The 13,043-nt window shown below is 42.6% G+C and overlaps 2 protein-coding genes across 2 annotated transcripts; one reads left to right on the forward strand and one right to left on the reverse strand.

Moving 5' to 3' along the window:
* Positions 1 to 1,282: 1,282 nt before the first annotated feature.
* Positions 1,283 to 7,512, forward strand: LOC308119963 (uncharacterized protein). The gene is made up of 3 exons (XM_080480292.1): positions 1,283 to 1,351; positions 1,457 to 2,290; positions 5,633 to 7,512. The coding sequence occupies exons 1-3, from the start codon at positions 1,342 to 1,344 to the stop codon at positions 6,343 to 6,345; spliced, it is 1,557 nt and encodes a 518-aa protein (XP_080336418.1). The 5' UTR covers positions 1,283 to 1,341; the 3' UTR covers positions 6,346 to 7,512.
* cfd (complement factor D (adipsin)) lies at positions 7,140 to 12,113 on the reverse strand. Its single transcript, XM_080480294.1, has 5 exons — positions 11,863 to 12,113; positions 11,607 to 11,763; positions 9,310 to 9,451; positions 8,941 to 9,231; positions 7,140 to 8,195 (listed from the first exon to the last, which is right to left on the reverse strand). Exons 1-5 carry the CDS (start codon positions 11,924 to 11,926, stop codon positions 8,016 to 8,018), a joined length of 834 nt encoding a protein of 277 aa, XP_080336420.1. The 5' UTR covers positions 11,927 to 12,113; the 3' UTR covers positions 7,140 to 8,015.
* Between the last annotated feature and the right edge of the window lie 930 nt (positions 12,114 to 13,043).

A 13,043-nucleotide genomic window follows, 5' to 3' on the forward strand; every position in this document is an offset into this window, starting at 1 on the left:
AGATCAGAATTAGTTTTATTGTAAACCGTTTTCCTCGACTTGACTTGAGCTGCGAACTGCGCCGCCAAGTCGTAGTGACCGAAAATATATTGCATCATTAGTGGTGTAGGACTACCGTCGAAATGAATGGGAAACGTTTTTGACCGTTTAACTAAACAACCGGCTTGTGGGTGTAGGTCAATTTTTCCGACGAGACGATCTATAATCACTTTTATTTGTTGTTTTTCGTCTTAATTGTTATTTTGAAAATAAAAAAATAAAAAAAGTTTCTCCCCGTCGGGGAATCGAACCCCGGTCTTCCGCGTGACAGGCGGAGATACTGTCCACTATACTAACGAGGAAGGACTGAAAAGTATGGACTAAATAGACATCAAAACTTTTAATTTCTTCATGTAATGGTAATGGTGCTTGTTTTATATTCTATATTACGGTAAGTACAAATACTCATATTTACAAATATCCTCGGCAAAATACAAAGTAATGTTCTCCAAAACTACTTAAAAACATCTGCGCCTTTTAAACATCATTGGATTCAGTTTAGCTGTATGGAATGTCAAAATTTTTATTGAATTTCTCAGGAAATTATAAGTATATAACATTGCTCTACAGTAATTACATGTAAACAGTATTTGTTTTCTGTAGCAAATTAATTTAATCATGAAAAAAATGTAAACGAAAAAGTTGTTCAGTGAATTGCATACTGACTTTCCCCATGTGGTATTAATAAAGTCTGTTCATCTTACATTGTGTAGATTGTACTCAAGTAGGAATAGACTTACATCAGTGGAAAACAAAATAAAGCACAGGCACAAACAACAAGTGATTACTTATAGAAATCATTTGTGAGTCTTTATTTCCACCCCTGGAAAGAGGTTTAAAGGGTATTCACTTTTTAAAGACATAAATATGTGGCTTGTGGGCCAAAACTGCCCAGCTAAAGCTTATAGTCTGGTCCACATGATGACCTGCAAAGTGTAAAAACACCAAATTAAATGTAATTCATTGAGTGCAAAAATTATAGTATCATTAGTTTGTTTCATCTCTGCTGTTTGTGACTGTGTGTGCATGGATGTGCGTGTGTTCGTGTGTGTGTGTGTGTGTGTGCGTGCGTGCGTGCGTGCGTGCGTGCGTGCGTGCTTCGTGCTCAGGTCAAGCATGAGGAAGACACATTTTCCTTCTCCATTGTTTGCTGAATGTATTTCCTTCAGGTTCCACATGAACGGTCGTCACCAGGAAGCATTTTCAGCCTCCATATATTGCCAGATTCAGAAGCAGAGGATCCAGTTTCATGACTTTTCTTGATCTGACGAGGATCTTTGAACTGACTGGAGCAGCTACAACATGTCCCACAGTGAGTGAACACATGAATATGAATGTTTGTCATTAACTGCATGCACAATATCAAAGTATGTCTTGGATTTTGAATTCCTGAAGTAATATCTGTGTTCTCTGGCAGACAGCGAAGCAAACACGAGGGAGATGATGGTGGTCCTCTCCACGGCGGATCACTGGTCAGCTCTGAAGTCTCTGCTGCAGGACAGCTGCGTAGACAAAGGTCATCAGTTAACCTTCACCTCAGTGGAATCAAACCAGGTCTGTGATTTGAATGTGGAGGGCCACTCCATCAGCATGCGCTGTGCAGAGTTAAACCCGGACATGACGCAGGCAGACATCAGCCAGGCGGTTGACTGCTGCTTCAAATCCTGCTCAGATGGAATCAGTGTGTTTCTGCTGCTGATCCAAGGTGGAGCGTACACAAAGAGGGAAAGAAGACTCATCGAGGTCTTCCAGACGTGCTTTGGAGCTGAGGCACTGAAGTACCTAATCATCCTCTCAGTGGAGGATTGTCATGTGGTCGACAGGCTGGACGACAACCTGTTGGATCTGATCAAAGTGTGTGATGGCCGATACTGCAGAGTCGAGTCACCTGCTGCGGCCGACGGACTGCGAGCACTTGTCAAGATGGTCAACGGCATCGTGAGTGAAAACGGATCGAGCGGTTACACAGAGTCCATGCTCGGCGCAGCCAGGAAGAGGAGCACGGAGGACCAGGCCGTGGACATACTGAGGCAGAAGCTGATGCAGGCTCAGGAGAAGGAGCAGGTCTTTAAACAGCTGGTGGAGCAGCGAGAGGCCCACAGAGCCAGACACATGCAGGAGCTGAAGACCCAACACGCCGACGAGAGGCAGAAGGAAGCAGCCGAGCGGAAGAAATACGAGAGCAGGAGGCAGAGCCTGGAGGAGGCTCTCAATAGCCTCACTGTGCAGCTGCAGAAGACGCCCGCTGCTGGTGAGGGCCACTTCACAGTCACAATACTCACACTCACTAAAATTACAACAGTAGCCACTGAATAACAAATTCAACCATAAAGGTGATAACTTCACAATATTGTAAAACATTTCCACTCATGATTGAGAGCTAGTGCTGCATAGCATGTCATAAATATGATGACTATCGCAGCCATGAATATCTATGTTTGATAAAAAATGAGATGGGGGTGTTTGTTTATAAAGATTATCTCTAAAAAGTTTTATTGTAAACAGTTATATTGTATTATATATACAGTATATAATCTTCGACTTGACTGGCAAACAGCGCCACCAAATCGTCGTGGCCAAAAATATATTGCATCAGTAGTGTTTAGGACTATGATAGGTTGGGAAACGTTTCAGACCGTTTATAACTAAACAATCGGCCTGGAGGCGCCGGTCGATAACCGACGGGACGATCTGTAATCACTTTTATCTGTTGTTTTTAGTCTTAAAGGGGACATATCATGCTAAATCCACTTTTTTAGCCTTTAAATGCATTTTGTTGTATATTTAGAGTGTTTAGAAGTACAGAAAAGTTCAAAGTAGTCTCTTCAGGTGCTCCGTTGATATCTTTATATTCTGTTTTGGTCATATTTTGCGATCGGTTTCGATTTTTCTATTCTCTATTACGTTTTTTGAACAATGACGTCACAGTATTCTCAGCGGAACTGCCAAATTAGGACATCGACATTTCGAGCAATCCGCCATTTTTGTTTCTCGCTGCGATTTTGTAGTCCAACTGAAGTTACGAGAGGATAAGTCGAAATGTTCGGTTGTTGGATGTAGTAACCCACAAGCTTCGTTACACCGTCTCCCAGCATCAGAACCTTTTCCAAGTGCCTGGTTGAGTTTTATTTTTCACAGAAATGTACCCACATCTGTGGGTAAGGTCATTTTTGTGTGCGCGAAGCACTTTAAAGGAGACATATCATGCTTTTAAATCCTTCCTTTTTACATATAAATCATACAGTTGTGGTCTATACAACGCGAAACTGCAATGCTTGGGTCTGAATTCCTCATTATTAGAGCTCCACAGGCCCCTTTTCTACCCCTTTTCTGATGTGCTTCTGAGAGCAACTCGTTTTGGGGCGGTCTCTTCAAATGCAAATGACACACTTCATACCCCGCCTCCTCTCCAGGTTGCAGAGGTCACACTCGGTTCAACGTCACCCTGTTCGGCCATCTTTGTAGTTTGATAGAACAGATACAATTATCTAGCGGCGCAGAAACTTTATATTCACACATTATTTACAAAATGTCAACAACGGAAGATTTGTCCATCCAGCCATACATGTTGGAGCCAGAGTCGGACCCGGCGGAGCGAGATGAAAATGACGATGATGCACCTACAGAACAACGTCTTCATATGGATGTAACGCAATGGTGTGTTACTATATTTACACTAACTTCTCCATCCATGCCCACTACTACAATACTGCCTGTATTACAACGACTATTTAACACAGAAGTTACATTATAATCTAAAACGAGCACACAGCGCTAACATATGAAGACGGTGCAACTGCTAATGCTAACAAAACAATGACAGGGACGTCTTATCATCACACTTTTTAGCGTTATATACAGCTTACCGAAGTGCTCTGTTCGTCGTCTCCATAGATAGAAGGAACTGACCGCTCAATCAGACGAAGTCTTTCGGCAAATCCTTCTTTATACTGGCGGAGGTTGCTGAAGCAGTCGTCCTTAAAGTGATTCGCGCACACAAAAATGACCTTACCCACAGATGTGGGTACATTTCTGTGAAAAATAAAACTCAACCAGGCACTTCGAAAAGGTTCTGATGCTGGGAGACGGTGTAACGAAGCTTGTGGGTTACTACATCCAACAACCGAACATTTCCACTTATCCTCTCGTAACTTCGGTTGGACTACAAAATCGCAGCGAGAAACAAAAATGGCGGATTGCTCGAAATGTCGATGTCCTAATTTGGCAGTTCCGCTGAGAATACTGTGACGTCATTGTTCAAAAAACGTAATAGAGAATAGAAAAATCGAAACCGATCGCAAAATATGACCAAAACAGAATATAAAGATATCAACGGAGCACCTGAAGAGACTACTTTGAACTTTTCTGTACTTCTAAACACTCTAAATATACAACAACATGCATTTAAGGGCTAAAAAAGTGGATTTAGCATGATATGTCCCCTTTAAGGACGACTGCTTCAACAACCTCCACCAGTATAAAGAAGGATTTGCCGAAAGACTTGGTCTGATTGAGCGGTCAGTTCCTTCTATCTATGGAGACGACGAACAGAGCACTTCGGTAAGCTGTATATAACGCTAAAAAGTGTGATGATAAGACGTCCCTGTCATTGTTTTGTTAGCATTAGCAGTTGCACCGTCTTCATATGTTAGCGCTGTGTGCTCGTTTTAGATTATAATGTAACTTCTGTGTTAAATAGTCGTTGTAATACAGGCAGTATTGTAGTAGTGGGCATGGATGGAGAAGTTAGTGTAAATATAGTAACACACCATTGCGTTACATCCATATGAAGACGTTGTTCTGTAGGTGCATCATGGTCATTTTCATCTGGCTCCGCCGGGTCCGACTCTGGCTCCAACATGTATGGCTGGATGGACAAATCTTCCCTTGTTGACATTTTGTAAATAATGTGTGAATATAAAGTTTCTGCGCCGCTAGATAATTGTATCTGTTCTATCAAACTACAAAGATGGCTGAACAGGGTGACGTTGAACCGAGTATCACCTCTGCAACCTGGAGAGGAGGCGGGGTATGAAGTGTGTCATTTGCATTTGAAGAGACCGCCCCAAAACGAGTTGCTCTCAGAAGCGCATCAGAAAAGGGGTAGAAAAGGGGCCTGTGGAGCTCTAATAATGAGGAATTCAGACCCAAGCATTGCAGTTTCGCGTTGTATAGACCACAACTGTATGATTTATATGTAAAAAGGAAGGATTTAAAAGCATGATATGTCTCCTTTAAGTGTTGTGTTGAAAAAAAAGCAAAACTTTATGACTTCCTGTCAGGGAATCAAACCCCAGTCTTCTGCTGGGCAGGCAGAGACACTGTCCATTATACTAAAGAGGAGTAACACTACAGTGTGGAAAACTTTTTCTAAACATATATTTTTTTCAAGGACATTTCCCTGATTGGTAGTTTTGGTGAATTACTATTAAACTGTGCTTGAGGTATCCTCAATTATATGCTTCTGTCTTCTCTGTGGAATCGGATATCATTTTCATTTGTTGTGTGAAAGTGAAACAATGCGTTTTCACTTTTCACATGAAAGGTTGTCGTGTAAACGGAGTCTCAGAATGAATTTGTTTTTCTGCTTCAGATGAGGAATCCCAGAAGACGTCGGTGATCCTGTTGGGTCTCTCTGGCAGTGGGAAGTCTTCTGCTCTTGGTCTACTTCTGCAGCGAGCCGGGGGTCAGTACTCGGTCAATGGCTCCGTTCTGGATCCGGCCCCGCAGACGGTGTGCTGCAAGAGGAAGGAGGTGTCTGCGGTGGGGAGGCGGGTCATCCTGGTGGACACTCCAGAGCTGTGGGATGAAGACGGCGTGGAGAATGTGGAGCTGGTGAAGGACTGCCTTGCTCTGGCCTTGCCCGGTCCACACGTCTTCCTGCTGGTGCTCCAGATGGGACGCTTCACGCAGGGCGAGAGTGAGATGCTCGGACACCTGCAGAGGATCTTCGGACGGGAGTTTGCCGATCACGCCATTGTGCTCTTCGTCCAGGCCGAGTGCGACCAGCACAGACCTCAGAGGATCAACGACTACGTGTCAGGCGCTCATTCCGCTCTGCAGGATCTCATCCGGAAGTGTGGCAGTCGGTACTACGAGCTGAACATCACAAAGTCCCAGAATGCTTTGAGCTATCCTCAGGTGAAAGATCTGCTTCTGGGAATCAACAAACTGGTGGCTGCACACGGAGGACACGCCTACGCTGCGAGAAGATTTTGTCCTCAGGAGCTAAAGGAAAGGAGCAAAGAGCTTGAAGACAGGAAGGAGGGAGGGTTGGAAGGAAACTACTTACTGAGAGAAGTTTAATCTATGAAGCAACAGATTGATGAAATCTGTACGATGTGATTCAATCTAATAAAAGTTAAATGGATGATCATGAAGTTATCATGCCACCAGAATCTAAATGAGTCAAGTCAACTCACTATTTCATTGAGTGGGATTGCCAGCATTCATTATTCAAACTGACAAATCAATTATAAATTTGATGAATTCCAATGACATTTTGTTCCAAAACTCAAACTAATGGTGCATTTTAACTTATTTCAAGGGGAAAAAAGCATTTTCAGGTTTCTTTAATTGTATTAAACTGCTTTAGAAACTTAGTGCTTCCAAACTTTAAGCTGAATTTAAGATTAATACCCTATTGTTGCACATACAGAGGGAAGGTACTGCTTATATTTTTCTGAAATAAAACAATCAACATTGTTTTTTGATTTATTGGTGGTGGGGATTTTCAAAACTGAGCTAATCAGCTGAGACCATCAGGAGGTTTTTCTGTCTGCCTTCATGATTCAGCTGCACATTGTGTTTAGTTTAGCTTCTTCGGTATGAAAACGGACAAGTTTTCCAGATTTGTTTCACTGATATCTCATTTGCCTGGAGGTCAAAGGTCAATAAACCAGTAAAACTGCATGAAAACAAGAGGAAGGTACCTTAATCACAAGAACGAATTGTTATTGAAGAAAAACAGTCAGATTTAAGAAATGTTTTAATTGTCAGTCTGACACACAATGTGATTCTAATTAAGAGTCTATAAGGCCATGAGGGGAATAGTTTGGTGCATCATCAGTGCAGGATGATGAAGAAGTGAAAACATCCCATCAGAATGAACTGGGTTTTATTGAGTCATTTATACAGAGATAATATTACATGATGTGTGTTTGTTCACATGCATCGGTGTGTCCAGCCTGTCAGACGAGAGATTAAACATGAACAAAGAGACAAGCAGCTTCATCTTCATGCAAAAATATTCAGTGACTCAGAGGAATATGATATTGATATATCAGAGATTACATTGGTTTGCTTTTGGATCAATTGTAATGTTAAAATATCAATATTTACTCTGTACGTACTGTTTTTTGTTTAAAGTAAGAAATGATTTCAGGTCTTGTTTTTTGCCTTTCACATGATGCTGAAACAGCTGTCTGCTCACAGACGAGAAATAAAGAAGAACAAATAATATTCTTTGCCTTGGCGTCTTTTTAAAAGCTTTCATTTGAAATAAAATGTTAAAATACTACATTAATGCAGGTTTACCCTCACCCATCACATAGTATCCATGTATCTCAGATAACTGCTGTGGCTGTACTTCATATGGGAGAAGGAAAGGAGATCCGTGGGATGTGCTGCTAAATGTCAATCAGAGTTTGTAGATTTACCTGTTTTACTGTGTTGGATAGCAAAGCTCTCAATTATCTGGCTGAAATGTTTTTTATTAGAGACAACAGACAATAGATACTGATTGTGGAGGGACATTTTTGTTGTTTCAGTACATTCAAATACTAATTCACTGATGTTTAATTTCTGAAGAACACTTTCAGGGACAACCATTCTTTTATCACTAATAATTTGCATGATTGCAGGATTAGCATTTTTCATAAAGAAAAGTATGAATATTGAGCAGAATTGAGATGACTGAAGATCTCAGCCCTCCTCGTCTCAGTTGGTCCTCCCTGTGAGGAGCTGCTCTCAGCTGTTTATGTAGTCGGGTCCGTCGTCGCTGCAGGACGCAGGTTCATGGTGTTATCAATCCACTCAGTGTAGTGGGAGATGATGGTGTAAATTCCAGGTTTCTTTAACTGGCCACACTTTTTCCCTCCATTGGAGGTGATGCCCACCACGGTGCCGTTAAAGAGCAGCGGGCCGCCGGAGTCACCCTGAAAACAGAAGAAAACACAAAACCAGAAGCAGAAACAGGTTTGAAAGAGATGTCACAGGATAAAAGCAACGTTTTACACAATAGAAACAGTTCAAATGAACTGCAGTCATACAGCTGTGGATACAATATTAAGACATCAGATCCTGTTTTAAAATAACTAGTGATGGCCAGTAACAACTAAAATGTCTACTCTTTAATATACAGCTAGTTTTCTAGTTTCTAGTATTCTAGTGCTAATTTTAAGCAACTTGCACAGCATTAATTAGTAGCATGAAGCTAAAAACAAGACTAACACGCCAGGCTTCTACTGGACCAGGGCTGTCAAACTAATTTCAGACAAAATTCATCTTATATCAGCTACAGAAAGAGAAAACTCTCCATGTTTCCTTCAGTTTTGGTGCAAAACTACATGAACTTATGATAAAAAATCATGTTAATCAAACATCTCGTCTCAAAATCTGTAAAAATAAAGTTTTAAATTGCATCTGGTACAAAATACAGCAAAACATAGAAAAGACCCCTGTTATTCTTGTTGTCTTGTCTGGTGAAGATTTGACCTGCAAAACGCACTCAAACCATTTATGGGAATGATTTATAGCACACTACATGCAAAAAGTCCTCTGAGGTTAAACATCTTGGGATTACAGGTTTAATCCGGAGTATTTGACAACAACTTGACCCCGTGTGAGCCGACAGAGCGAACCACTGCACCACCGTGCCGCTCTGTAACGGCTCAGACTCACATCGCAGGTGTCTTCCTTCCTGTGCGGTTGGTCGCAGGGCTCCGGACACAGTTTGTGAGCACAGATCATGTTGCTGGTGAACTTCCTGCCGAAGTAGTCGCTGCGTCTGCAGCGGACCGGGTTCACCACGTCCATCACCACCTCCCGGAGCCGGTCCGGTCTGGACCCCAGGTTGTCCAGAGACCCCCAGCCGGCGGCCTCCACCTCTGCGTCAGTGTTGGGATTCGTGCCGCCGGCTCGCAGGAAGTCCACGGCTGCCACGGCTTCAGAGGCGTTGAAGGAACGATCCAGCTGCAAACGTCACACAGACGACTGTCTTCTCTGTTTCTTATCGTCTTTGACAGCAACAGCAGGACAGACGGGATTTACCTTAATTAAAGCGATGTCGTTGTCATAGTTGGACTCTGAGAATTCGGGGTGATTGTGAAGCTCTAGGATGTCGAAGGTTTGCTTTGTTTCTTCAGGTTCACTCAGAGAATGGACACCCAGCACGACCTTCCTCCCGTTTGGTCTGTGGAAAAAAGAATAACTGATTTAGAACATTTGGATGGAATTGCCTGCCAATAAAGTACCAGTAAAGGTATCAAGTATAAAATACCAGTAATAGTTGAAAAAGCATCAAGAAAGTACCAGAAATTATGAAAAAGTAGCAATACTGAACCAGAAATGGTTACAAACTATTAATAACATACCAGTAATAGAGAAAGTAGTTAAAGAGTATCCATAAATAACCACTAATAGTTAAAAAGTATCAATAAAGTACTAGTATTTAGTGACCATCAGCTGTGACAGTGAGCAAATGGCTCCGACGGATTCTGGAGGACTGCAGGAAGTGATTGGTTATCGAGAAGTGAGCGACCGATTTGAAAGCTTGTTGAACCTAAAGCATCATCTGCAGTTTTTGAGTGTTTTTCATCAAAATTCCATCCGCTTTGTATGGGAATTTTCTTTTCAGTTTTTTTGCGATTTTTGCGGAAACACTTTGCTGAATTGTTCACAAAAGTTATAGTGCACTATTCCCAAATTTTCAGCATTTGTTTGATGTGCTTTTTGTGAACATGCTCCCGACGGCGTGGGACTAGTTTGGCAGACGAAAATAGGCAGGAGAACTAAACGGGGCTCAACGATAGTAATAGTTTCATCCTGCCTGCTTCATAGGCAAGTACACAAAATTATACACACAACCAGGGGCGACTGGTTATTAGGGGCAGGTGAGGCTGAGCGCCACCTGGTGTCATCAGAAAGGACTGCATGCAAAGTATGCTATTAATTCAATTCTTTAAGATTATCTACAATATTTTCTTGTCTGTGAATAAAACTTCCTCTTATAGAGTACATAGTTACTGTGTGAGGACTGAACTCCCTGGTTCTTGGTCTCCTCTTGTGGTTTCAGGTTGTTTCCTCCTGATCCACACCGATGGTGCATTAGTGTAGCTCGCCCCTCTCTCACCATGCAGTGTGTATTGCATTAGTGCAGCTTGCCCCTCCCTCACCATGCAGTGTGTATTGCATTAGTGTAGCTCGCCCCTCTCTCACCATGCAGTGTGTATTGCATTAGTGTAGCTCGCCCCTCTCTCACCATGCAGTGTGTATTGCATTAGTGCAGCTCGCCCCTCCCTCACCATGCAGTGTGTATTGCATTAGTGTAGCTCGCCCCTCTCTCACCATGCAGTGTGTATTGCATTAGTGCAGCTTGCCCCTCTCTCATCATGCAGTGTGTATTGCATTAGTGTAGCTCGCCCCTCTCTCACCATGCAGTGTGTATTGCATTAGTGTAGCTCGCCCCTCTCTCACCATGCAGTGTGTATTGCATTAGTGCAGCTCGCCCCTCCCTCACCATGCAGTGTGTATTGCATTAGTGCAGCTCACCCCTCCCTCACCATGCAGTGTGTATTGCTTTAGTGCAGCTCGCCCCTCCCTCACCATGCAGTGTGTATTGCATGCAGTTAACTATAAGTGTTCATGCTCAGGCTGTGGCTCCATTCATTCAGTTCAGGTGATTTTGATGCTTGAAGCTCCGCCCACTAACAACGTCATTAGAAGCTCAAAGCTGATTGGCTGTTGCTGATTTAGGCTCTGCTTCACAGAACCAGAGTGAGTGGGACAAATACCAGCTTGATAGCAGCTAAAGCTAACAAACAGTTAAGAATCTAAATTAATTAGGTCGATTATTTATGAGTACAAGTTTGATACTCTTACATTTTCTGAGAAAATTTAAGTAAGTAGTTGTAAACTGTGTAATGCGGTGAGGAACACTTTTTAAGAATCTCATTAGCTTGTAGTTTTACTGGTGGTTGAGGGGCTGAGCTGCCGTCTCAGAGACTTCATGACCTGATTCAAACTCCATCATTGATATTTTTTTTTTATTTAATTTTTTATTTTTTTTGATCGGCTATTTCCAAGTATCAGTTATGGTTGTCATAACGTTGTGGCTAAAAGTTTGTGCGCACACTTTACTTTGGAATTCAGTAGTGTCACTACACCTGAAATAAAATCTTGCCCCACCAAGTCTTTACATCTAGAAACGCCACTGAACACAACATTTTAATAAATACAATAAAACTACAATTATTGAGCAAATTCATCGAAGAAACACAATTGTGTGTCCAGCAAACTCTACAAGTGTAAACCAAATGTTATGGCAAGGTTGTGGGCCGTCGTCTCACCCGGTGGGCAGACAGTGAGCCGCAGTCATCACCCACTGGTCCGCCACCACGAAGCCTCCACACTCGTGCTTCAGGTTCTCTCCTTCTGGCAGCTGGATGGACGCCATGTAGGGCCGTGAGTGCGGAGCCGCCTCCCTGCCACCGATTATACCCTCACCTCGCATGATTAAAGACAGCAATCGTTAACCAGATGCATTTAAAAAAGAAACGCGAATGCGGCAAAGCAGAGAAATCATGGAGAAGGAAACAAACTCACTCTGCGAAATGAGAGCGACGACAACCAAAGCAGCTCCAAACAGCATGCCGTTCCCTGACAACATGGCCTCGATTTAACTCACCCAACAGCAGCAGGCGACTGGTTTTAAAGGCTTCAATGATAAAGAGAGGAAACATAAATCAAGTGGGAGTGCGAGGCCTCTCAGGCTCGTCTTCCTGGAACAAAAACACAGGAAAGCATCAATGTCCTTTATTTTTTCACTGTGACTTTCCATTGGAAACACCCGACTCACACTTTAGCCACTTTAGCCGACTGACACACATACACACACACACACACACACACACACACACACGCACGCACGCACGCACGCACGCACGCACGCACGCACGCACGCACGCACGCACGCACGCACGCACGCACGCACGCACGCACGCACGCACGCACGCACACACACACACACACACACATAATTACAGACATCAACATTTTCACTTATAACGTTTCAGAACTCAGAGAATTACTCCAACTTAAGGTTGCATAATAGCAGGATTGTGGATAAGCTCCAGTTAACCTCACACACCTGAACACAACACCCACAGGAAGAGAACATTGTCTCTTTTCTTCCCGTAAATGAAGCAGGAAAACTGGAACCACGGCCAACAGACATTGTTTTTGTAGAGTTCAGGGCACAAAATGATCAGGTTGTTTATCACACTGCATGTTAACACACAGAGCACAGAAATGAATGATAGTTAGTAGAAGTTGGCAAAAGACTTAGAGATCTAGACAAAGTGTTGACTGTCAGGGAAGCTGAAAATGAAGTTTTCCTGTTGGAAAAAAACGCTATGAAAGTTCAGCATTTACGATTCAAAACACTGTTGTGAAAACGTGCACCAGGATTTTATCCACATGACATTTCTCTGCTGTTTTGGGAATTTCTTGATTGTAAATCTGTAAGGAACCGTGGTGTAGAGGTCAGCACTCTCTTCTCGTAGACAGAAGCTTGTGTATTTGAGTTTACATGTTCTCCCGCTGCATATGTGAGCCTTCTCCAGTTTCATCCTACACTTTAATTTCAATTACTGAGAGTGTAAACATTACTAAAATGTGTTTTCATTTTTCCAGAAGAACACATTTCTGATCTTGTTTTTTTTTTGTTTTTTTGTTTTTTTGTTCAACATGAGAAAACTACCATTAGGCCAGATCACTAACAATAT

The sequence above is a fragment of the Lipophrys pholis genome (genome assembly GCF_963383615.2).
Source record: "Lipophrys pholis genome assembly, chromosome: 14".
NCBI classification, from domain to species: Eukaryota; Metazoa; Chordata; class Actinopteri; order Blenniiformes; family Blenniidae; genus Lipophrys; species Lipophrys pholis.